The 24,927-nt window shown below is 36.6% G+C and overlaps 1 protein-coding gene across 8 annotated transcripts in view; it reads right to left on the bottom strand.

Annotated features, from left to right (window-relative positions):
• The window catches only part of GREB1L (GREB1 like retinoic acid receptor coactivator), a 245,998-nt gene that overhangs the window by 101,963 nt on the left and 119,108 nt on the right, over positions 1-24,927 (bottom strand). For 7 of the 8 annotated variants that reach the window (XM_046671347.1, XM_046671354.1, XM_046671355.1 and 4 more), the window contains 3 exons: positions 13,871-14,030; positions 13,462-13,659; positions 4,508-4,684 (listed from right to left, as the gene is read on the bottom strand). In XM_046671347.1, the coding sequence (XP_046527303.1) occupies positions 4,508-4,684; positions 13,462-13,659; positions 13,871-14,027 (532 nt within the window). In that variant the 5' untranslated portion in view covers positions 14,028-14,030. Of the gene's footprint in view, positions 1-4,507; positions 4,685-13,461; positions 13,660-13,870; positions 14,031-16,415; positions 16,700-24,927 lie in introns of those variants that run through there. The other variant, XM_046671350.1, reaches the window with a different exon arrangement.

Raw genomic sequence — 24,927 nt, 5'->3', positions numbered from 1 at the left:
ATATACTGGGGGGATTCGGGGAGAAAAAAGCAGAAAAAAAAAAAAGATTGGCAACTGTTGTTAGCTCAGGTGCCAATCTTTAAAAAAAAAAAAAAGAAAAGAAAATTATTCAAAGGAAAAAAGCAGGTACAAAATTTTGTTAGCCATTATTTTCTAACAGTGAAAGACAGAAAATAATTTAAATTTTAAGAAATGCTCTAAAAGGATAATGGTTAAGGAAACAGAGTGGACAGTATCATTTGATAAACTTACATAGGTGACATAAAAATATGAAAAAGTTTGGTCCCAGAGATATCCACTATTTCTTCTCCACATACTCCCTTCATAGAGAACCTGCCGGCCCTGGTTCTCTGCTCTACCCACCATGTGACCTTGCCTCCATGGCCACAGCTGATTAGACTGTGGACCAATATCTGATCCAATCTGGGACAGTCAGAATCTCTCTCTTGGAATTTTGAAATATATACAAAAAGTGTCAGTCAGATGGTACTAGCCCTTGGATTCATAAGGTTTTCTAAAACTGGAACCCCAAGTTGAGGCTACATCAACCACGTGTCAGCCAAGGTATGGGAGAGAACAAACTAAGAACTGTGAAGAGAAGCTGCTCTGCAGATAGGAGAGCATGGACAGTGATGTGTAAACTCAGGGCACTGTCAACTTGCCAGTTTCTATCAGATCCAGCTGCACTTTCTGAAATGAGTTCCCTGAGATTCCTATTTCCTTTTTATTCAATCCCCCTTTACTCAAGCTAGCTTATTATTCCTTTAGATCTAACAGCCAAATAATTCCTCAGATTAATCAAACAAAATAAAACTTTCAGTGCCCTGCTTGGAGCAGGTGACATAGAAAGAAGAGATGGAGAAGGCTGGGAGGATGACAGGCCATGCTTTAGTTTATTGGAAATCAACTTTTCAGTCTCCTGTAACACACAGAGGAAAAGGCGAACAGGAAGAGGATGAGTTATTTTGGTTGTGAACTTACGAGGACATAACACTGTTATATAGCCAACAGACGTATAAGAGAAAGGCCATGAGGATTAAAAACAGAATATCTCACAATGACCCAATCTCAGACTGTTGACAATCAGTTCAGAGCATTTAGAAATGGTAGTCCAATTTATTATTATTTATTCAACAATTATTTATTGAGCACCTACCTATATGCCAGGCATTGTGCTAAATAAACACCGGGAAAACGGTGGTGTACGAGAGATAGGCAAAAACTCTAATCAGTTACATAAAATTAGTAATTCTATGTAATTAGTTTATTAATGTCACTTTATAGAAATATAAACATCAATATAATTTCATAAATTATTTAAAATATATTCAGAGACAGATTGCATTTGAGAGCATTTGGCTATTTGTCCAATACCTTGGAGCTATAGGTAAAAAAAAAAAAAAGTCAATGACTGCTTATTTCACCAAGTTACTAAAGCCATCCATCCATCCATCCATCCATCTATCTATCCATCCATGTATCTATCCACCCATCCATCCATCCGTCCATCCATCCATCCAACAAATACTTGTATTCTACTATGTGCTAGGCACTGTTTCAGGTACCAGGTTTTCAGCAAAGAACAAAGCAGACAAAACCACTGCCTCTGTGTAACTTACATTGCGATGTGATGGAAAATTGTCTGGCTTGTGAGGCACATGTACCATACCCAACACAGTAAAAAGCTATAAGAACAGTTCAGCAAAAATAATTAAAAACAGTTCCAAAAAAATGAGGCTTATCTGATAATCCCAAGTAGTTTATAGAAGATTACGGTGAGAATTAGAATTAACAAATTACTGAGTTTAAGTTTTACCTTTTATCTTTTCCTCTGCCTATTCTCTGAGGTTTTTGAAAAGAAGAGAGTGTGAGAAGCAAGAAAAGCAATGAATCTGGATAATTTTCAAAGAACAGAAACTTCACATTAATGATGAGAATTAACAATATTAAAGAGTTAAATCCTACAGTCCACTTTTAACATTCTGTATGGTTTCAATATTATTCTTGGTTCAAGAGAGATTTTTATCTGCTCAAATTTCTCGCTGTCATTATCACAAAAAAATAACACCTCTTACAGCCAAATTACCTTTCTAGTTTTTCTGTCAATCAAGCCTTCCAGTTGCATAGTAGATTTGGGACACACGAACTGCCAAGTGGATCAATATATTTTTAAATCAATTCCCCCATAGCCTTTGGAATCTGCGTAATTTATATAAAAATTTAGACAAATTGATATTGGAGTCGACAGGGATTCTAGAATATTGGAAGTTTAAAATTTTTCCCACTATATTTTAATGCATTCTAAAATCGTCCATCCTAAGTAAGAAATGTTGGATGAATACTAACTTTTGAACAATAGAGTACTGAATATGTAAAAATCTCAATAAGATCCTCTTTTTCCTCAAAGTATGCTTTTTGGTGAGGAAGATTGACCCTGAGCTAACATCTGTTGCCAATCTTCCTCTTTTTTTTTTCCCTCCCCAAAGTCCCAGTACATAGTTGTATGTCCTAGTTGAAGGTCATTCTAGTTCTTCTATGTGGATGCCACCACAGCATGGCTTGATGAGTGGTGGATAGGTCTGTGCCCAGGATCTGAACCAGTGAACCCCGGGCCACCGAAGCAGAGCGCGTGAACTTAACCACTCGGCCACAGGGCCGGCCCCTCAATAAGATGTTGTCTAAGAAAAAACCTCTACCATTTTTTTGCACTTCATGTTCACTTAGAAAAATCAGTTTAAAAAAATTACATCTATTTACAGGGCTAGAAAAGTAAGCAATGTTCCAAGTCTACATGGTATTTAATGAATATGACGGACTGGCAGAATAACTACCATAACTTACTCTTTAGAGCAAGTACTATGTGCCAGGCACTGTGCTGGATGGGTGCCTGATAAACATCATCTCATCTGATTTTACAGCCCTGCATGGTAGGCATTATTGGCCCTTTTATAAAGATGAGGAATCTGAGACTTCAAGAGGATAAGTAGCTTGCCCAAGTGCTTAAAGTACTAAGTGTCAAATCTGGGATTTAAACCCAGCTCCAATTCCAAAGCTCATATTCCTGATTACACAGGACTATGACATCTATTATTCTGATGGTGCTTTGAGTCCTTTCCATGATGTATCCTAGAAGGATTCTTCTAGTCATGAGGAATCACTGAGCAAAAAGGATTCTGAGAGATTCTTCTATGTCTGTAGTCAGAGCCACATACGAACTGTTCCACTGGATGAAACTATGATGCTTTAAAATGCTAAGCAGCAGCTTCCCAAAGTCATTCTGCCACAGTCGCCTAGGTTCTTGGCTCTGTGAGGGAAAGGACTGTGTCACATCATTTTTGTGCCCCCATATCACAGCCTAGCGTGATTTCTGTCACATAGCACGTTTTGAACAAATGCTGCTGAATGAATGAATGAACAAATACTTGGACCTTCTTTGCTAGTTTGGTCCAATTATAAACTTTACCATTAGGCTTCTGTATTAAAACATCTGCTCAACTTCACTAAAAGAAATATAAAATGAACATTTTTTCATGAGAGTCTTATGAAAAGTGAAAATTATCACTTCTTTTCCCATGAACCAAGAGAAGGCTTTGAACTATAATTTTAGGAAACTTTACAAAGCATGTGAAGGGTCACTTTCTGAGTCAAGATATTGATCTATGTATTTCTAAACTTTCTGATGACACCATATAATTAGGAAGAATACTAAACAAACAAAAATACACTTCACAATCAATACAATGCTTGAACTCTGTGCCCTCTTCTTTTTCCTTTTTACTGATATTTGTACCGAAAACACCTATCTGTCCATCTCCAGTAGGAGATATTTCTGAAAAACAAAAATAACTCCAAAGAAACACAGCAGCAAAAAAGCAACAAATCTCACATGCCTCTTATTTGTCCTTTGAATTATTAAAAATAATTTAAAAAACAAATCTCCTCTTCGTTATTTACCATGATGTAGGGAAGCCATGTTGTGAAAAAAGCCCAGACTCAAAATAATACCAGAAAGTAAAACAATTCTGAGATAAAGTTATACATGTTACATCACATGTATATTCCTAGTTATTTTGGTTGAACTAATGATAAATATAATATGAGAATCACATCAATCAATGTAGTTAGGAATAATGCGTGGTATGGAACAACTACCAATAACTTACAAAGTGGACATTCCACAGCCGAATAATTGAGAGTTGACTTGACATCAGGTCCAGATCAATGACTCTACAGAGAGTGAATCCTACTTTGTTTTACAAAATATTAATTTTTGATAAATCACATGCTGTCCTTTAATGCCTGGTTAAAAAAAGTCTCTTCATTAAGGCGAGTGTTTTGAGAACGAATAAAAAATGAAAGCTAATTTTTAAGAAGTTACTAAAAGAAAAAATGTTTCATACTTAAACCAAACTATATAATCCCAATTTTGCGATTTTTTAAAAACTTTAAAATAAAGTTGTATTTTTAACTGCATCTTGGAAGGAATTTTATAGATATGAATACTCACCTAAAAGTGCATTTTTTCCATGATCATCTGGTAGAAATCTCTTGTCTACAGCACACACTAGGATGTGTTCAGGAAGATTGGGAGACTTGGCTCCCACCAGGAGGAATCCTGCTGGGATGTCGATTTGTTCCATACACAGAGATACCAAACGCAAATCCTTTCCCGCTTGACAAAAACCTAAAAACCCGGAAAAAGGACACAGTGAAATGTTTAGAAAAGTTATATCTCCTTATCACCCATTTGGAGAGTAGATTTACCTGTGGGAATCACTATTAAGGACTAAATTTAAAGTCCACGTACTCCAACCACAAGATAAATCTATGTCATGTGCCCTCTGAGCAGAGCAGAAAAGACACTAAAAGGAGGTGTTTCTGACTTATTCAGCCAACACTGATGACTTTATATTTTCTGATCCACAAGTAAGCAAATGATAAATACAAGAAAACTTTGAAAAACATATGTAATTTTTATATGCACAGAATATAGTATTTTTACTTTTAATGCAAATTCACTTCTCTAAATGGGGACAATCATAGAAAAGAGATGCTCTCCATTTCACATAGGAAGAGACTGAAGCTCAGAGTTTGGTAACTCATAAATGAATGGGCTAGAACTAGAAATCAGAACTGTTACATTATTTTCACTAGATATGACATGACAAGACATGATAAAACCTTACATAACCACTTTGTATATCATAATATGATACACCAATTCATTAGTTCATTATTTATTAAAAATCAATTGTAACAGATGCTGTGCTAGGCCCGGGGATAGAGTTGAACAAAATATATCTTCCTCTAAGAACTCACATAGTCATCAATTGGAAGAATGTATAAGGAACCGATAATCACAAAACAATATTACAGAGCACAGCTATTTTCTGTTGCAAAGCACCAATCTCCACTTCCTCTGGGAGATGATTAGAGTTTTTCTTGTTCTCTAATCATGTGATTCCCCTGGAGAGTTGTGATATCCCAGACTGACCTGGAGCTGGCACCTGATCCAAGTTGGGGCACTCTCATATCCCACCTTTCTGGCCATGGTTGATCCATCCAGGGGTGGGCACTTGACATAAACCAGGCCAATGAAAGCCTTTTCCCTAGGAATTCTGAACATGGAGCCAGGGAAAGCTTGGCTCACATGGCTCTGTGCCAGCTCTTCCTTGCCCCGTGAGGGAAGTCTGTCAGCAGACACGAGAGGCTCAGGAGGAATGTTCTCACACTGTTTGGATCCTTGAAGCCCAGCTGTATCTGCCTTTCCCATGGTTTGGTCATGAAACTTTTTGATCGGAACTCTTCCAATAACTTCTTCATTCTACCTAAGCTAGTCTGAGTTGGGTTTCTATGACTTGAAACTCAAAGAGGCTGAATAAAAGTATAATAAATGCTATTTCAGAGAGTTGTGGAAGATGGATGCAAACATCTAACCCACCACATCGTAGAACAAACCTGAGACCACCATCAATATTGCCCAATAAAAAGTGCAGAAGAACCATACTAGATTCTTTCAGTATCAATTCATATTATGATGGTAACCAAATGCCAACAAACAATTGGATGTTATCAGTTAGAATATGAGAAATAAAAAGAAAACAACATCCAAACATTGTATGAAGCTGTGGTGCATGGTTTGGATCATCAAATCTCAAAAGTAGATATAATGGAACTGGAAAAATTCAGTTAAAAAACACTAAAATGTTCGAGACAATGGAGTTCAACCATTTCAAGCTTGTAGTTTCCCTTTTAACATTAAAAAATTCAAATTTAACTTTTAGTGTTTGTGAATTGAGAAAAACATCAAAATGTTACTGTGAATTCTTTAACAATTTTAAATGAACTTGTATTTTATTATTCACAATATCATCTATATTTATTTGAAAAATAGTCATTTATACATGTGAGTCATATTATTTATTCAGTTAACAAACACTTTTTGGAGCCTATCGATACATAGAACCTCTTAAAAAAATTCTGCTGCGCCCAAGCCCATTAAGGAACAGGACTCACAGGTTTGAAAGTTGGAAACTGATGATGATGATGATGATATTGATGGCAACTAAAATTTATGGAGGCATTAACATAAACCAGGCACAGTGCTAAACGCTGTATAGATTATCTTATTTAATCCTCTCAACAACTCTAGGTAGGTACTACTATCTCTTTCTCATAGATGGAGAAATTGAGGCTCCAAAAGGTTAAAGAACTTGTGCAAGGTTACATAATGAGTCCAGTAATGTTCAGAGACATAAGACATGGGAAGTTTGCTATATAAAAACAGACAAAAAGCATTATCATTCAACTTGGCAAAAGAAAAGCTAAGAACAGTTATAATTCAGAGCTAAAACCATGAGTGGTGAACACAGACTTTTTCACCCAATTCTAAAATATTAAAGCCAGGAGGCATTTTAAGGTCCTGAAAGGAGCACTGATTTTTTTAATCAAAGGAATTATTAATTCGTGTATAGACAGTAAACCTAGAAGCATATTTCCCCTAAGAAGAAGCAACTTTATTGTGACTTGCTCCAAAAGGCAGAACATGTAAAATATCTTCCCAAAAGGTGTAGAAAATCCAGTGATGAGAGGTTCATGATTGTCTATTCATGGCAAGCAGGATGCTTGAGAAGCTATCTCTATCACTAAGAAGTTGTAATACAATCTTTCTACAACTTTGACTCATGGTATATTAGAAAGAGTGGGCTAGATGGAGATACAAGTCTGTACCAATTTGTACCAATTTGCAAATTATTAAAAGCTTTTTATTATATCAGAGCTATATTAACCTCAAGATCATCTGACATAGAATTTCCCAAGAAGTAGTTATCAAGCTCCCAGAAATTCATAAAGATATTCCACGATACTTAGGAATTATATGGGAAACACAACCAGACATCATTTCCAATTTCTAAAAACTAATAACTAATTATTCTAACATCCTACTTTTGAATGTTCTAAGGGCCTTCCATGCTACACATGTAGGAAGAGTGGAAACCAGTTGACTGAACTCAGGAGTCACTTGGTTGAACCCCATATCAGTGTGTGGTTTGATTATTACACAATTTTAAATTGTTTTTATTATCAGTCATATGTATTGATATGTTGCTTAATTTATACCCATAATGGGCTGTTGTTAATGATGGGAAGCTTGGGGAGCACTGATTGACTGATTGTGTTAATGAACACAACCATTTTACAAATGTGCCTTTGCTAGATATGAAAGTTAGATTCAATCTCAACCCCACTCATCAAATTATAAAATTATATTAAATACACCAATATGTTTCCAGGACACCAAAAAAAAAAAGCAACGTTAAGGAAGAATTTTGGTGATTATAATCCAATTCGGCTCTTCATGTAAGAGGGAAAAGCCTACCTCTTTCAGCAGCATGTTATTTGCAGAGAAATTCTACCAACAGCAGCCTGAAATGTTTTCATCACATAGAGCAAAAATGCAAAAATTATAAAAAGTAAACTAGTACATCCTTTTAATCCTAATATAGAAATTCCAAAACTTGAGTATTAGAAGTAGATTTTGACTTTTTTTGATGCTAGAAAACATTTAAATACATTTGAGTCCCCTCTTTCCCTCAAAAAAAGTATAACATTTTATTTTTGAATTTATCAACAAAACACGCTTTTTTAACACAATCAATTTAAAGTAAATTTAACAGTAATTACTGAGTGATAAAATGTAGGCATTTTTTCTCATATGCATGAATAATATCAGAGTATATTAATATACTGATCTAAAATAAATACTTTCTACTTAAATTCTTTATCATATGCCATGTAGTAACAGAATTAGTTTTTAAATTCCTAAGGGGTTCAAAAGATTATATATTACTATAAGAGAGGTTTGTGAGTCAAAGATTGGGTAACATTAATCTACTCCAATCTCTTTAGTATGTAAATGAGGAAACTAGGGCTAATAAAGTTAAGAAAATGTTCCAAGGTCAAAAATGTTCCTAGCAACCAAAAAAGGTGGAACTAGAACCCAGGTCTCTTGACTCCAAGATAGATGCTCCTTCATCCTCATTAACATCTCTCTAACACATAATGTTTTACCTTCCCTCAGTCTGATGTAGGACACTCTCTTATCACTTCTTCCTTGCCTATTTTTCCTGAGTCCTATCACCCAACTTTCCAGGCTGGATCCTGAGGGGGACTTGACACACCAGCCCTTGCCAGCAATGGGCTATGTCAGCATCCACCCATCTCATACTTGCTGATGAATCCTTAAAATTCATGGTTAAGCCACAAAGGTGATCTATGATTAGAGAGTGATATTTCTGATGAGCTTACTGAAAGCAATACATTGCAGCAAAAGGGAGATTAAGGGGGAAAAGTACAATTTTGGTTCTGGACTAAATAGGGATAGAGTAAAGAAGACACAGTCATTGTGGAGAGTATCTGAAGAAAGCAAGCATTTCTATGGAAGAAAGATGATTTCCGAGTGATTTCTGTGGTATATGGAAAGTTATACAGTCCATTCAAATTAAGAAGCACAAACAGTTTTTAGTACTACAGCCTTTCAGGGTTCTCTCACTTATGATATGAGGACACCTACAGGTCAACAGTAATAATTATTCAACAATGACTGGATTCTATGAGAAGCATGTTTCCTCAAAGAAGGAAGAAGCAAGACTTCTCCTCCTAAAATTTTCTTCAATAAGTGTTTGTGACAATGAAAAGAGAAAATGTCCTATTTTATACTAAAAAACCTACAATGACTGGAGTATTAAAGGGGCACAGGAACCAACTGAAATTGCTCCCCATGACCAAAATGGGGAAAATTTGAGCAACAAAATAGTGTTGGATTATATCCAAAACATAAAGTAAATATTCAAGAATTCATAATGATATAAATAAATGACTGAACAAATTAATAAATGGCGGGGGGAGGGAGACAAATTGCCATGCAGAAGAATTCCAAGTTATTTAAGTAGATACTCCACCCTCAAGGAGGTGGAGCAAACTCCCAGTTCCTTCAGCGTGGGCTGCGTGTAGTGACTTCCTTCCACAGCATGGAAAGGGGTGGGGGTGAGGGGACAGTGGAGATAACACTGCCTCAGCCAGGTGATTTAGGTCAACATCAACAGTCATAAATCATGGATAGTATGCACCCTTGATATAATATGATGAAAATGTCACTTTACCTCTGTGATCTTCCTCCCCCAAACCCATAACTCCAGCCTAATCAGGAGAAAAACATCAGACTAATTCCACTACAGGGTCTCCTACCTGACCAATAATTTCTAAAACTGTCAGGCTCATCAAAAACAAGGGAAGTCTGAGAAACTCACAGCCAAAAGTGTAAGGAAACATGACAACTAAATCTAATATGGTATCTTGGATAGGATTCTGGAGCAGAAAAAGGGCATTAGGTAAAAACTAAGGAACCCAAATAAACCATAGACTTTAATTATTATTAAAATTAATAATAATATAAGATGTTAATAGGGGAAACTGTGGGGATATATAACACTCTGTACTATTTTCTCGCTTTTTATGTAAATTTAAAACTGTTCTTATAAAAATAAAACTTATTTTTTAAATGTTCTATTTTATCTTCCTGTTTTCTCGTTACTCACTAACACAAGCCACATAGGCAATTTAATTAACAGGAAAGAACAGGAGAGAAAGAGAAGGCAAGGCTGAGTCCTACACCAGGGTCAGGAAGAAATCAATTCAAGGCCAGAAATGGTTGCAAAATCAAGGAAAAGTTCCTAAGTTCAATTTGTAGTTATTCTGAGAATACACTCACCTGCCAAGGGTCTGGTCTTTTGCTGTGATATCTAGTAACTGACTGTTTTTTTCCAAACTCTCATTGTTGGGATTCAGATCAGCTAATTATATACAAAACATATCCTCAGGGATCCCCAACTCAGAAAAAAACATCATGCAAGGCGCAATATTTAGTTTTTTGGTTTTTTTTTTTAAAAACTATTGAAAGTAAGCTCCGTTGTTTGTAAAGAAGAATGGGTAGCTAAAGAATCTATGAAATGTGATTACATTTCAAGACCTATAGGATCCAAATATCTGGTGTATCAGATAGTTCTATTTTCCCACGACTAGAAATACGTCAGACTATTAATATGATAAAGATCAAATATTAAATCTCAATTAAAACCTCAAACAAAATAAAAAGAAGCCCTGCTAACCCCCTCTAGGGTAATTTTTAATTACATCTGAACTAATCCTAGAGAAAAGATAGGATCTTTCTTTGAGAGGCTACGGAAGATCTGGGAAAGAGTACCCTAAAGGAAGGATCTAAGCCTGTTTACTGTACGCAAGGCAAGATAGGTTATCGATGTGGGCATACAAATAACAATTGGACTAACATGCCCCTAAATAGTTTCATTTTCTGAGAGTAATACTGAAACGCCGCCTTAAAACCAAGACTCTTGCAGCAAGTGATTTTAATTTTAAAAAGTAATAATAGGAGAGGGCGCTTCTTTGTAAATTTCATCAGCATTTCCTTAAGAAAATAGCCAAGGTTTTCACTTCAGAGAACCAGGTTTGCATTTTCCAATTATCTCTAACTTGAAGGTTACACAGCAATCTAAATGGGGGGAGGGGAAAGTTTACTGACACAGCTGTAAACGCAAACTAAAGTAATCCAAGCAGTATTGGGAAGCCTGAGATTCTGTTGCCCTTCACCCCTTTGGACAATCAACTGCCTCCCAGCAGGGTAGGAACCTACACGATTCCAATAATTTACATAAGAAATTAGCAGCCAAAATTTACATCTGAATGGCAAACCCCAGAAGCCCATCAGGTGTTAAGTATCTGCTTATCTAAATTGCCTCTAAAAATAGCTTTACCTTCCTTTAAGTCTTGGGTAAATAGAGGATTTCCCATGAAGAGAAGGTGGTATGCTGAAGCCAGTCCAGGCAGTAATTATATCGCCCTATTTCACTGTCATTTTTATAAGGAAAATTTCAGGGCTGTTCTGTTTTTGAGTGAGAGGACTCTTAGAACTACCTTAGAATGAGCCAAATGGAAAGAGCTATGGACAAACTATAAACTATCAAATTAGAAAATATGCTTTTAGTTTTTGATGGCCACCCTCAGGTGAATTAACAAGGGAAAACAAATAATGGACATGTAATTAACTATAATAAACCAAACTGGCTGATGTAGGAATCTAAGTGGAGGACTAGTGTTTTCAGGTTGTCTTGAAGTTTGAATCTTGTGCTTGGGTGGGATAGTTCTTTTTTCTCAGAAAAACTATATGTCCAAGTTTTTTCCTTTATTTCTAAAATAACTATTACCCTTTCCTTATACTTTACAGAACCGCTGCAGCGTAAGAGTCACGTCCTCATGTTTTAAAGTTCAAGACATATTCGCTATCTGCTAGATCACTGAGTGTCCATCTTGGTGAGTGTTCAACAGCTTTCCATACCTGGTTATAAACAATGCCAGGGCCAGATACCAAACTAAAAACATACCTAGAGCACAGGAAAAACAGGGGAACCACTTCTCTACTTTTTGGTATAAAAATTGATATTTCAAAATTCTCCTCTAAAGCTTTTACTCTGGTTCTATTTAATTCTTAACATATAACAAGATTCTCAGTAACAATCCGACAATATTTTAAGCACTATTTCAACATCCAGTTGTTATTTGATAAATATGAATTGACTGATTAATTATATAAAAAGTATGAAAATGGATACAAAACAGCTAAGTAAACCTAATGCCAGTTACCTTCCACACCTCTACAGGTATAAAGGTCTGTATTACGTCAATAATAAGTAAATTGATATATATTATATAAAGTCTGGGCAAAAGAAACCAGTGACAAGCGGAAGCAGATTCATAAGGAGTGATGAGCTAGAAGCAAGTCTAACTCAAAGAGCAGTAGTACTTAATTGCTAGAGACTGGCAGTGAATCAGGTGCAGATAAGCTACTAGGAGGATTATTCGAGTCTCCTCATCCCCTACGTAGGGGATTTTGAGGCCTTTACAGTTTATCAAAGTCTCAAAAGAGAGACAGAGAGAGAGAAAGAAAAGAAAAAAAAAAAAGTCAAGAGAAAATAAAACTTTCAAACAGTGCAAACTCATTTATCTGGCTTTGCATATTTGAATCTCTAGTTTATCACCAAATTATTTGCACTTCAAGCTTTGTAGGGGAAATGTCTTGAAATTTTACCATTCTCCCCACTGCCCCCAAGATTTTCAGCATTGAAATCACCCCAGGTCCAAGTTAGTCTGGGTATAAAAGTTGCACTCTGCCTAATATGGATAAAGAAGAATCCATATACTAATTAGGTCAAGATGGTCAGCAAACTGTGCTGTATATCACTAAATGGAGGGAAGACAGTATAATGTGTGACATTATCAAAACCCTGAAATACTAAAAATGTTTTATATTAGGATTTTCTTTTTAAAAGTGCGCTTAAAGCCTTGGTAGAAGAGGAGGTTGACAAAATAAATAAAATGAGATTATCAAAATACGTACATTTTTATCTTCTATAGATAACAATATACTAGATGGAAATATACTAAATATACAATATAAATATACAATATACTAAATGGAAAAGGTAAATATAAAGCATTTGTTATCTCTACTGTTTTGAGGTTGGAACAAAAAGAAGTAGGAAAAGAGAACACTGAAAAAGTTCCTAAAATAGTAGCATTCCTGCAGGAAGTACCTGGAGCACTGGAAAAGCCCTGCCCTGGGTCTAGGCTTGCCTTTGCCACATACCATCTCAAGAAGTTGTTCCAGTGCTGTGAATTTCAGTTTCTTCATCTATAAGATGGGGTGATAATATTTGTCTTTCTTACAGACACCTGCTATGAAGTCATAGGAGATAACGTGTGTGAGAGCATAATTATTTCTCATTCCTTTCTGTAATTACTGGTTTCCAGCCTTGAGTACCACATGTAATGATTGGAAACTAGTCGGGCAATACTACAGGGATTTAAAAAAACAGAACTGAAACCCACCATCTGTAGTGCAAGACCCTTCTGGGGCAGGTTTTTGTGAATAGGGAATTGGTGGGCTATTCGAATCAGACATTTCTTCATCATCTTCGTCATCTTCCATTTCATTAACTGTTAGATTGCTAGAAAAATCCAGGCTTCCATTTTGAGTGTAGCGGTGTACCAAATCTTTATCCAGATCTTCCACCTTGGGTTTTACATCTGGGTAAACAAATAAATCATAGCTAATTTAATTTAAAAAATGCTTGTGGAAAAATAACCAAAAGAAAAATTCATAGTTCTGAAAGAATATCTGAGGACAGGGAGACTAGCATTTTCTAACACTTACTCAATTTATTTCAGAGGTCCCCAGATTTGGAATTCCCACTTCTTTGAAAAGAAGTCTAGAAATGTGGGGGATTAAGAAACTTACCTGCAGATGAGAAAGGATGCTGGTCAGGGTCCAAGTACAGCTGGGAAAAAATTGGTCGTGGTACCACACTACTACATCTGAGAGAGGCTTCTATGGAGTTGTGGAGAGCTTCTTCAAATCGAGCAGATTTCAGTTGCCCAGCATATGAATTCCCCATGGTCTACACCGCCCCCCCCCAAAAGAAAAAGAGGAAGAGAGGAGAAAAGTGATATAGTTAGAGGGCTATATGTCTGCAAAGAATACGTATAGCTGATATCAACTACACCCATATATCTTGTTAGGATAAGAACTATATGAACTCTACTATATTTCTTTTTTTTTTTTTAAAGATTGGCACCTGGGCTAACAACTGTTGCCAATCTTTTTTTTTTTTTTTTCTGCTTTATCTCCCCAACCCTGCCCCTGTACACAGTTGTATATCTTAGTTGCAGGTCCTTCTAGTTGTGGGATGTGGGAGGCCGCCTCAACGTGACCTGAGGAGCGGTGCCATGTCCGCGCCCAGGATCCGAACCCTAGGCCGCCTTAGCGGAGCCCACGAACTTAACCACTTGGCCACGGAGCCGGCCCCTCTACTATATTTCTTAAGACAGTTTGTATAAGTCATCTGTTATATCACTTTTGCTGACATCACAAAAGTCTTTACAGTCCAAAACTATTTTTAAAAGCCTCTTTAAAGGATGTTGTATCTGAGAAACAAAGAGTAATAAATGCTTTAAGTCAAGGTTCTCCAAACAGTAGATCAAGACTGATTTGTCAATCATGAAACCCAACATGGTGACATAGGGCCTTTCTTCCTCCTTAAAACTGGTGGGCTACCATAACCCCATACCAACTCTATCAGTGGTTTCAGAGTAAATATTTAATTACTTCTTTCTCTACTAAGATCCTATTACCCTAAGGGAGAAAAAAGATTCTTCTCTGGAAAAAGAATGAAAGCTTTATAATAATATATTTAATTGACAAACTCCTGAAAGCAAGATTTGAGCCTTTTAAACTCAAAGAACTCATTTATGTATTGCTTGTATTTATTTAAAAGAACATTGTTGTTTCTTTTGTTTCATCTGAATCACAATCTTATTTAGGATCCTTCAGGAAAATATAAAGAAGTTTTGAAACCATAGCCTTTACTTCTCATAGCTAATATTTGTATAGTACTTGCTAGTTACAAACATTTCCATGTGTGTCAATAATAACTACAATTCATTGGATGCTAACTATTGGCTATACCAACAATTCTCAAAGTATGGTCTGAGATCCCTGAGACCCTTTCTGGGGTCCCAGAGGTCAAAATTCTTCTCAAACTATTACTAAGATAATATTTGCCTTTTTCACTCTCATTCTCTCATATGTGTACAGTGGAATTTTCCAGAGGCTGCATGATGTATGACAATACTGAATGCAGAAGCAGACAGACTACTCTTCTCACTAACTTATTTTTAGAAAATAGCTATTTTTCACAAAATATGTTATTTATGTTGATATATAATGGGTTTCTTACTGTTAATTTTTAAAATTAATATTTCTTAAAATTCTTAGTTTTAATTTCTAATACATATAATCCACATAAACAAAACTCAGTAATTTTTAAGAGTATAAAAGGATTCTGACATTATGTAACCTACACAGAATTTGAAATATATTACGATGTAAATCTGAAAGCTATATAAGGTTATAATCCAATGTTTCTGTAATAAAAAATAAAAATAGATAAATAAATAAATAAGCCATACAATTCTTATGCTCATGCTCTGTGAGCATAAGAAGAAAGGAAATGCAATAAGCAAAGTTTTAATGACATTGCCCCGTTCTTACTTTTGCATAGGAATTACACTGCTCTATTTGAGACAGTCAGTATTTTAAAATGTTAAAACGTGTTTCCTAAAATAAAAGTTTATTTTCTACTACCAAAAAATAAAAAAAAAATTTTTTTTAAGTGTTCTGAGATTAAAAGTCTGAGAACTGTTGGGCTAGACAATATACTAAGTACTTTATAAAAATTATTTTACTTAATCCTCAGTATTCTTTTTCTTTTAAAGATTGGCACCTGAGCTAGCAACTGTTGCCAATCTTTTTTTTCCCTGCTTTTTCTCCTCAAATCCCCTCAGTACATAGCTGTATATATTTTTTTTTAGTTGTGGGTCCTTCTAGTTGTGGCATGTTGGACGCCACCTCAACGTGACATGCTGAGCGGTGCCACTCCGCGCCCAGGATCCAAACTGGTGAAACCCTGGGCTGCAGAAGTGGAGCGTACGAACTTAACCTCTCTGCCATGGGGCTGGCCCCAGTCCTCAGTATTCTGAAGTAGGTATGACCTCTTCCCACTTCATAGATGAAAAAACTGAGGCTTGGGGAAGCCAAGCGACTTGCCCACTGTCACTCAGCTGATAAAGGGTCAGAACCAGGACACAATATTTAGCTGTGTGACGACAAATCCCACACTCCTAGAATACAGTCTCAACTTGGGTAAATCTCATTTCAAGAAAGGCAGTTTCAAGAATATCTCAGTCCCACTTATCCTATCAAGGAGAGGGATATTAAATTTCACCTGCAACTCCACCTCTGACTGACCCCCTGGAGCGAGTCGGTGGAGGACTGGTTGAGAAGAACCCTGAGTATGTATCTGGGCTCAGGGGGAAAAGGAAGCCAAGATCCACTAGTGACGACTCCTGAGCAGAGACGAGGCACATCACAGCTCTGCTCTCAGGTTTCCCAGAATCAGATGCATGAGCTCTGTAGGAGATTTTGATGACCCTGAGCTGCCATATATAGCAAAGAAGGCTTCTTACACGATTCCCGGCAGCAGTGAGTAGGATGCAGAGATTTCCACGAGAGTGGCTGAGCTTATCAAAGCTTTGTTAGCGATTCCTATGATTTGGAGGAAATGCAGGAATAATATTTTGGCATCTTTCTCATAATAGGTAATAAGAAACTAAATGCTATGGATTTAAATTACTAGCTTCCTTTCCAAAAGAAAAAAAATTTGTAATTATCTGAGGTAATGGATGTTAACTAAACTTACTGTAGTAATCGTTTTGCAATATATCAAATGATTATGTTGTACACCTAAAACTAATACAATGTTATATGTCAATTACATCTCAATAAAACCAGAAAAAATAAATTACTAGGTTCCTTTTTTACAAAAAGTACATACCCAAAAGTATGTGTCCAATATCTAATTAAAAGTTGTAAGCAGAAGGAAATCAACAAAGAGTGTCAAATAAAATTTTCCTGAAATACCAAGTTTTTATCCAAGCTCCTAAAATTCCCCACCAATACAACTATAAATATTAAAATTTTCTAAAGCTCAAAAGCAATTTATTTTTCAACAGAACCCACACATGATCAAAACAGGGTACAGGTTGGAGGAGAAATATGCTGTGTCACTAGTTTGTGTATCTAAGTCAAAATTCAACAGCCATTTCACCTTTTTTCTTTGCTGAAGGGAGAAAACTACTAGGAATTAGCACAGTCATCCATGAGATTTCTTATCCACGGAGAACAATGGAATAACTTCAAAGGTGGACCTTTAGCCTTTCTCCACATCTCCAAATGCCTGGAAATCTTGCCTCTTCTATGTGCTCAACAAGTTTTATCTTCCTTTCATCACTGAAAACCTACATTCTCCAAGAGATCTCTTTAGTTTAATATAGAACTGCCCAGTTACACATGGAGGATTGCATAATCTCAATCCCTTCGATTTATAGTTTAACGAGTAATACGACAGATATATATATATTTAATATATACATGTCAAACAAATTGTGCTGAATAAAAATATTAAGTCAACATAAAAATGGACAGTCGAGTTTCACCATCATAGAAGACATACATAATCCTACAAGAGCACTAGCAATACTCAGATGAAGACAAAGGAAGGAACTATGAACAGATTTAGGAGAGTAAAAGAAAGTGGCTGACTATTCCAGATGAAAACATAACTCGGCATTTTTTTTTGTAATAAGATTGGCACCTGCACTAACATCTGTTGCCAATCCTTTTTGTTTGTTGTTTCCCCTTCTTCTTCTCCCAAAAGCCCCCTGGTACATAGTTGTATAATCTAGTTCTGATTGCCTCTGGTTGTGCTATGTGGGACGCTGCCTCAGCGTGGCCTGATGAGCAGTGCCATGTCTGCGCCCAGGATCCGAACCAGCGAAACCCCGGGCTGTGGAAGCAGAGCACGCAAACTTAACCACTCAGCCACGGGGCGGCTCCTGGGCATGTTTTTTTTAAAGATTTTATTTTTTTCCTTTTTCTCCCCAAAGCCCGCCGGTACATAGTTGTATATTCTTCGTTGTGGGTCCTTCTAGTTGTGGCATGTGGGACACTGCCTCAGCGTGGTTTGATAAGCAGTGCCATGTCTGCGCCCAGGATTCGAACCAACGAAACACTGGGTTGCCTGCAGCGGAGCACACGAACTTAACCACTCAGCCACGGGGCCAGCCCCCCTGGGCATGCTTTTTTAATAATGATAATAATAATAATAATGTGAAGAACTACAGAACTGACTGCAGACCTCTTTACTGCTGAGTATGGAGTTCTTCCCTTGACAGTTCAATGCCACCCAAAGAAGGGCAGAGTTCAAAGGTTGAAGCCTTTTAGTGCAATATATTCTTAATATAATTTGTTGTTACTTGATTCTGACTCCTACCGACCCTGTGTACACCAGAGTGGAATCCTGCTCGGTCTTTTCATGCCATCCACTCACCTTGTAGCGATGTATCAGACAACGCTCCATTGCTATTTATAGAGTTTTCAAGGCCAATTTTTTGGAAGTGGGTGGCCAGGTCCTTCTTCCTAGTCTGTCTTAGCCTGGAAGCTCCACCGAAACCTGTCCACCATGGATGACCCTGCAGGTATTGGAAATACTAGGGCCACAGCTTTCAGGATCACAGCAACATGCAGCTGCCACAGTATGACAACCAACAGACAGGTGGTGTAGTTTTCTGACTGGGAAACAAACCTGGGCTGTCGTGGTGAGAGTGCCGAATCTTAACCACTAGACCACCAGAGCTAGCTTCTCAACATCATATGCCATCATATTTAGGGTAACTGAAATTATTGGCACTATCCACCTTGACTATTGGCCTTCCTTTCCTCTGAATCTCAAATAGCCCGCAGTGCCTGAGATAACATACCACACCCCTGAAAGTAAGTATGAACAAATCTAACTTCAGGTCAGAAAATGGAGAAATACTTTCCAGAATCAGTTGCTAAATAAAATACAACAAGAAAGAAGACTTGTGATTTCCATATATACATACATATTTTATGCATCTGGCTGACATTAAGTTTATGAGACTGCATTATATTGCTTTTCCATGTTTTCTTTTATTATTGCGAAATTGCAAAAGGACAAACTATATTAAATGTTTTGTTATAGCAATACAGACACTCGTGATATTGAGGAAATCTCTAAGAAAGGGATGGTACATGGTATGGGCTCTTTCTGCACTACTAACGAACTGCTCAGAATGTAAGAGGGATCAAGTACAAACCACCATGACACTGTGGTTTGGTGCCTTTCTGCACCAGCTTTTTCCCTTTTCTACAGAAAGATAACAGAAGAAGGGCAGGAGTGAAACAGGAAGATTCTACCACTGGAGGCTTTAGGAATAGGGACTGGAGAAGTCACGAAAGGAGCAGCTGGGGAAGTAGGTGCCTGCTAATGCCTCCACGGCCTCTCCTTGATTCTCCCTTTTCTGCTGAAACGGAAAGGAGAAGCAATACACTTTAGGGAGATTCCTCCTTTATCTGTAATGCTTTTATTCCTTTTTTGTCAAATGGATCATGGTTAACAATTACTGTATTGTTAATTCAGTAATTACTTTTACAGTAATTAAGTACACAGGACACAGAGAAAATTTTCCTTTAACTTACTCCCCAAGGATTTTTTACAGTTAAAGCATCAGATCAGATTTCAGAATACATATGCTTATTTTTCAAATGTTAATTTTAAGTTAAATGTGAAGCACATATCACACCAGTAGGCATCTAACAGGCGGATGACGTAACAGTACGGCTGCTATTATTATTACTGGTGGTGGTGATGGTAGTTGTCGTCGTCATTGTCAAGAAATTTGAAAGGAAACATTCTTCTTTGGACAATTATAAGTAACACGGAGAGTTTACTAACTGCCAGCTCACTATTACTGCCCCCGTTTTCAAGAGAACTGAAGCCCAGAGAAGTTAAGGAACGTGCCCCAGTCTCACTAGCGAACAGCAAAGACAGGAGTGGAATCTAATCAATTTGGCTACAGCAGCAGCTCTCTTAGGCTATCTTACTCACCTACGCCATTCAGCTGTTAAAACACCTACCATAATGACCTAATTGGGTAAATGGATACTCTGTAAAGTATTACTAAATTACCAAGCCAAAAAAAAAAAAAACCAAGGAAGAAGATTATTGTTTGCTGATTCGTCCTTGTCACAGCTGCCAGACAAGGCCAAAAAGGGAGTTTTAACTTAGGATATGGGGCTAACAGGCACAAAACCAAGCAACAATTTAAAAAATCAAAACAAAATAAAACTACTACCCCCCTAAGTAAAGAAAAAAACCCCAAACCTCACTGTAAGTGTTAGACGACAGGGAAGATGACCAGAGGATAAATTACTTAACAAAGAATAAGTAAACACACACTTACACACACACACATACACCAGGGGAGGAGGCTGCCCTTAGACTCCACAGCATCAGATCAGTTGGTGCATGTTCCCTGATTCGAGGAATTCTCTCCCCTGCACCCTTTTTCTCCCCTTTGCTTCCCATGTTAGAAGACAGTCATGTTTCATTAATTTATTATGTGGCAAATCTAGAAATCAAAAACATTCTTATCAACTCCCTAAAATATTAGGAATGTTTATACAACTCTTCTTAATTTCCTCCTATCTTTCCCATTTCTAAAAGAAGTTTTTAGTAAGGACAAGAGAAAGTTTTCTAAAGCTCCAATGATAAAAAGAAATGCATTTGAGAATGTCTTTTCCTCGTCTTTCTTCTCACACCAGTTTAAAAAGAAATACTAGATTTCAGATATTGCCCAATCTCTTACCTTAAAAAAGTTAGCACAATTTAATTTAAACTTTCCTCCTCTGTCCATGGCAGAACACTTAATTTAGGTAGGTAGAAGTCACAAGTAAAAGATTATGATATTGATAATTTGATATGAATTTACCAGAAATTAAAAAACCCCTTTTTAACTTGTAAAGACAATATCAATGCAAGCATAAAAAAAGCTGGGAAGTACATACAATAAACTGTTAATAACATTTATCTATTGATGGTGGGGTTGTTTTTAAATTATCTTTCTTTTTCCTTATTGGTATCTTCTAATTTTTAAAGTAATGAACGCTAATTACAACACAATACAATAAAGGAAAAGGAAAGTATCATATAGTAACTGAGCTAATCCCAACTCTATGACTATCCTTGAACAAGTAGTTTTAAAAAATAGACTTATCACTCAAAAAGATGGTAAGAACAAGTGAATTTGCAAAGTGAGCGCCCCTCCACCCCTTGCTGGTACTTCAAGATTCCAAGGAAAATAAAATTCATCCCAGTGCTTAGACTGAGAATCTTCCATTAAGAGTTGGAGTTTCTACAATTGCCTTCTAGTATAATACTCCAAACTCTTTTCCCCCAGTTATGATACACTTGTACTGACCCAAACATCTCCCTCAACAAGTTCCTCTTTTGACTAAGTATAAACATTTTCAGAGTACTGCACTTGAGCTATTAATAAAAGCTGACTTTTAATACCAACTATCGGGAGAAGATCAACATCAATTTTTAAAAAGTATAAAACAAGGATTGCCACAGTTAGTGACAAGAAAGAACAAGAAAAACAATGGTTTTTAAAAAAATCACGTGCATGCTAAAAGAAAAAGAATTTATCTATGACACTACTTTAGGGTTGCCTGGTCTTAACAGCAAGTAAGGTAGATGGGGATATATATTTTTTAAGTAGTAATTCATTTTTTAAAAGGTTTCAAATTTGTATTTCCAAGCTCTGTCTACTGAAAATTCCAAAAAGCAATGATAATTCAATAACAATATACACTTCCTAGTACCATGATTGTGGTTTCCTAACAGCATCAGCACTGAAAAGAATCAAGGCTCCTTGAAGGTATGGCCAATTCCAAGTCTGGGGCAGGAAATACACACAATAAGCCTTGAACATCCTGTGCCCCAAAGCAAAGAAGCTATCAAAGACTAATGGGTCATGTCAAAAGACACAGGAGTCAACATGAAGGGTTCCCATGGGCCAAGAACTAGAGAAATTGAACACAAAAGAGAATAAATGCAATGGACTGAAGAATATTTAAAATAGAAAAACTCATGAATTAATTTTGCTACTCAAGAAGAAAAAGACAGCTCTTCTTGGAAAAAAAAAAAACAAAACCAAAGTACCTAATTGAACACTACTAAAAGGAAAAGGAAAGAGTGAAGCATTTATCCTGCTCTTCCCATACTTCAAAGAAACCAAATAGTCCTAGTTATTCAGAGTTTTTATTTTTTTAATGAAGAATTCCACCTAATAAATATGGAAAGAATGACGGAATTTTAAAATTACCACTCTGTCACCCTTAATGCAAAATTCATTTAGGCAATGATAATAAGTGAAACCATTAGATAAAAGGTTGATGGGGAATTTTATAATGAAGGGATCAGACTGTCACCTCCTGGACCTACCGATCAACTTTAGCATCACTAAAAGTGTGCCTCCCCATGGGAGACGATATGAAGCACACGCACTACTTAGGAAGTATTCCTGCCAGATGCGCAATGACTGTGGTCAAACCTCTAGAGCTAACTTCCACTTACAGGATCAAGAAACAAGTTAAATGACACCACAAGAAAAGCAGACTCAGAAAGAGGGACAGGTAGACAGAACAACTGATCTTGTTTCTGCACAAGCCAAGATTACCTAGTGTGCCAAAGATGGAACTAGGATTCAAATTTAGACTCAAAAGCCTAGGGTTTTTCTTCCCACTAACACACGCTATTTGAAATTTTAAGAAGATGAGAGTGAAGATGATATATTCTGTTTGTGGTATATGTCTGTAGTTATTTTCGGTTGGAGTTAAAGATTTTATTTTTTCCTTTTTCTCCCCAAAGCCCCCCCGGCACATAGTTGTGTATTCTTCATTGTGGGTTCTTCTAGTTGTGGCATGTGGGACGCTGCCTCAGCGTGGTCTGATGAGCAGTGCCATGTCCGCGCCCAGGATTCGAACTAACGAAACACTGGGCCGCCTGCAGCGGAGCGCGCGAACTTAACCACTCGGCCACGGGGCCAGCCCCATGGTTGGAGTTTTTTTTAAGGCATAATGTGTGCCAGGCACAGTACTAAAAAGACAACTTTGTATAACTTGTCAGTTTTTTGTTACCTTTTTCTCTACAGATGATGTCACTCACTTTCTAAACTTTAACAATCATCCACCCAACAAGGCAGCATCTATACGAATCCTACTATTGAAGTGGTTAAGCACATAAGCTCTGGAGTCAGATGATCTTAATTCAAATCCTGCATCCACTACCCTGTGTGATGCTGGGTAAGTTACTTAGTCTCTCATCCATAAAATGGGGTAATATAACCAATATCGTAGGTTTCTGGAGAATACACAAGATTTTATACACATATTAAGTTTTTAGAATAGTGCCTGGAACAAAATAAATGTGCATAAAATGTTAGAAGTAACAGTAGAGTTTTGCTTTTTTTTTAAGCATTGTGCTACACTGAGTATACTAAGAAAAGTAAGATGCACTCCCTCCCTTGTATGTGTTGGGCACTACAGTAGACTCTGGGACATTGGTCTAGGAACAAATGACCACCGATGTAAAAGTTCCAAAAGCTGCTATTTGGTAAGATATACAATTAATTTATTAAGAAATCTTAAAATCACATACACAAATCATTATTGTTCCTTACTGCTATCAGATTCTTCAACTTCATATAAGAAAATTATTTGTTACAGGCATCACTGCATACATGTTCTTTCTCTATTAAAAATATTCACTGATAAGAGTGATAATGTGTGACTACTAGACAAAGAAATCAAACATAGTTCTTGCCAGTTCTTGTGGAGTCTATAATCCGAAATTTAAAACAAACACATGGGGCCAGCCCGGTGGTGTAGTGGTTAAGTTTGCACACTCCGCTTCAGTGGACTGGGTTCACAGGTTCGGATCCCAGACATGGACCTAGCACCACTCGTCAAGCCATACTGTGGCGGCATCCCACATAAAATAGAGGAAGACCGGCACAGATGTTAGCTCAGCAACTATCTGCCTCACAAAACAAAAAAACAAAACAGATATTCATGGTTCTCTCTTTTGTGCTCTTTTTGCATTTCATTTATTCTTTTAAATTGATACTTGTCATTCTCAATTATAATTAATTGGGTCTGGTATTTGTCTGACTCCTCTAATAGATTGTAAGCTCTTGGGGGCAAATATTTTGTTTACAACTGGAATTGAGTTAAAAAAAAAAGGAATACATTGAGCTTTTTTGTGTGTCTTATCCAATTATACATTAAACTGGCCTGAATAGCTCTCACTTCCCAAGAACATTCCACAAAAGCAGAAAACTAACGATGCATTCAAAACAAGTGTTTTATTTCATTTTTACTCATCCTCCTTGCTGAAAATCTTTAGGAAATGCAAACAGATTAAAAGACAAAATTTCCAGCCTCTTTTTATAGTTTTGTTCATCTAAATCTGGACGAATCTTTTGACAGTTTCTGAAGTCAAAAGTATTTTAGATACTGAAATAAAAACCTACCCCTAGTCTTTATTCTAAAATTAACCATTTTTACCAATATATGTACAGATACGTAACATGTCTTAAGTTGTTATAGAAATAATTACTGTAATATGCCAACTAATTTCACAGTAATTGTTAAAAACTGTCATGATTAAAAGATAAAGTACAATGGTATTTTTCCTTTGTAACAAAGAGTTACATGTTACTACTGGAAATCTTTACTTTCTCTCTTGAAATACCAGAAATTCTTCTGTAAAATAAACACATCTCGTCAAGACTCTCTGGAACTAGTATAAT

Source organism: Equus quagga, chromosome 9, assembly GCF_021613505.1.
Source record: "Equus quagga isolate Etosha38 chromosome 9, UCLA_HA_Equagga_1.0, whole genome shotgun sequence".
Taxonomy (NCBI): domain Eukaryota; kingdom Metazoa; phylum Chordata; class Mammalia; order Perissodactyla; family Equidae; genus Equus; species Equus quagga.
This window is presented reverse-complemented; position numbering and strand designations above follow the sequence as displayed.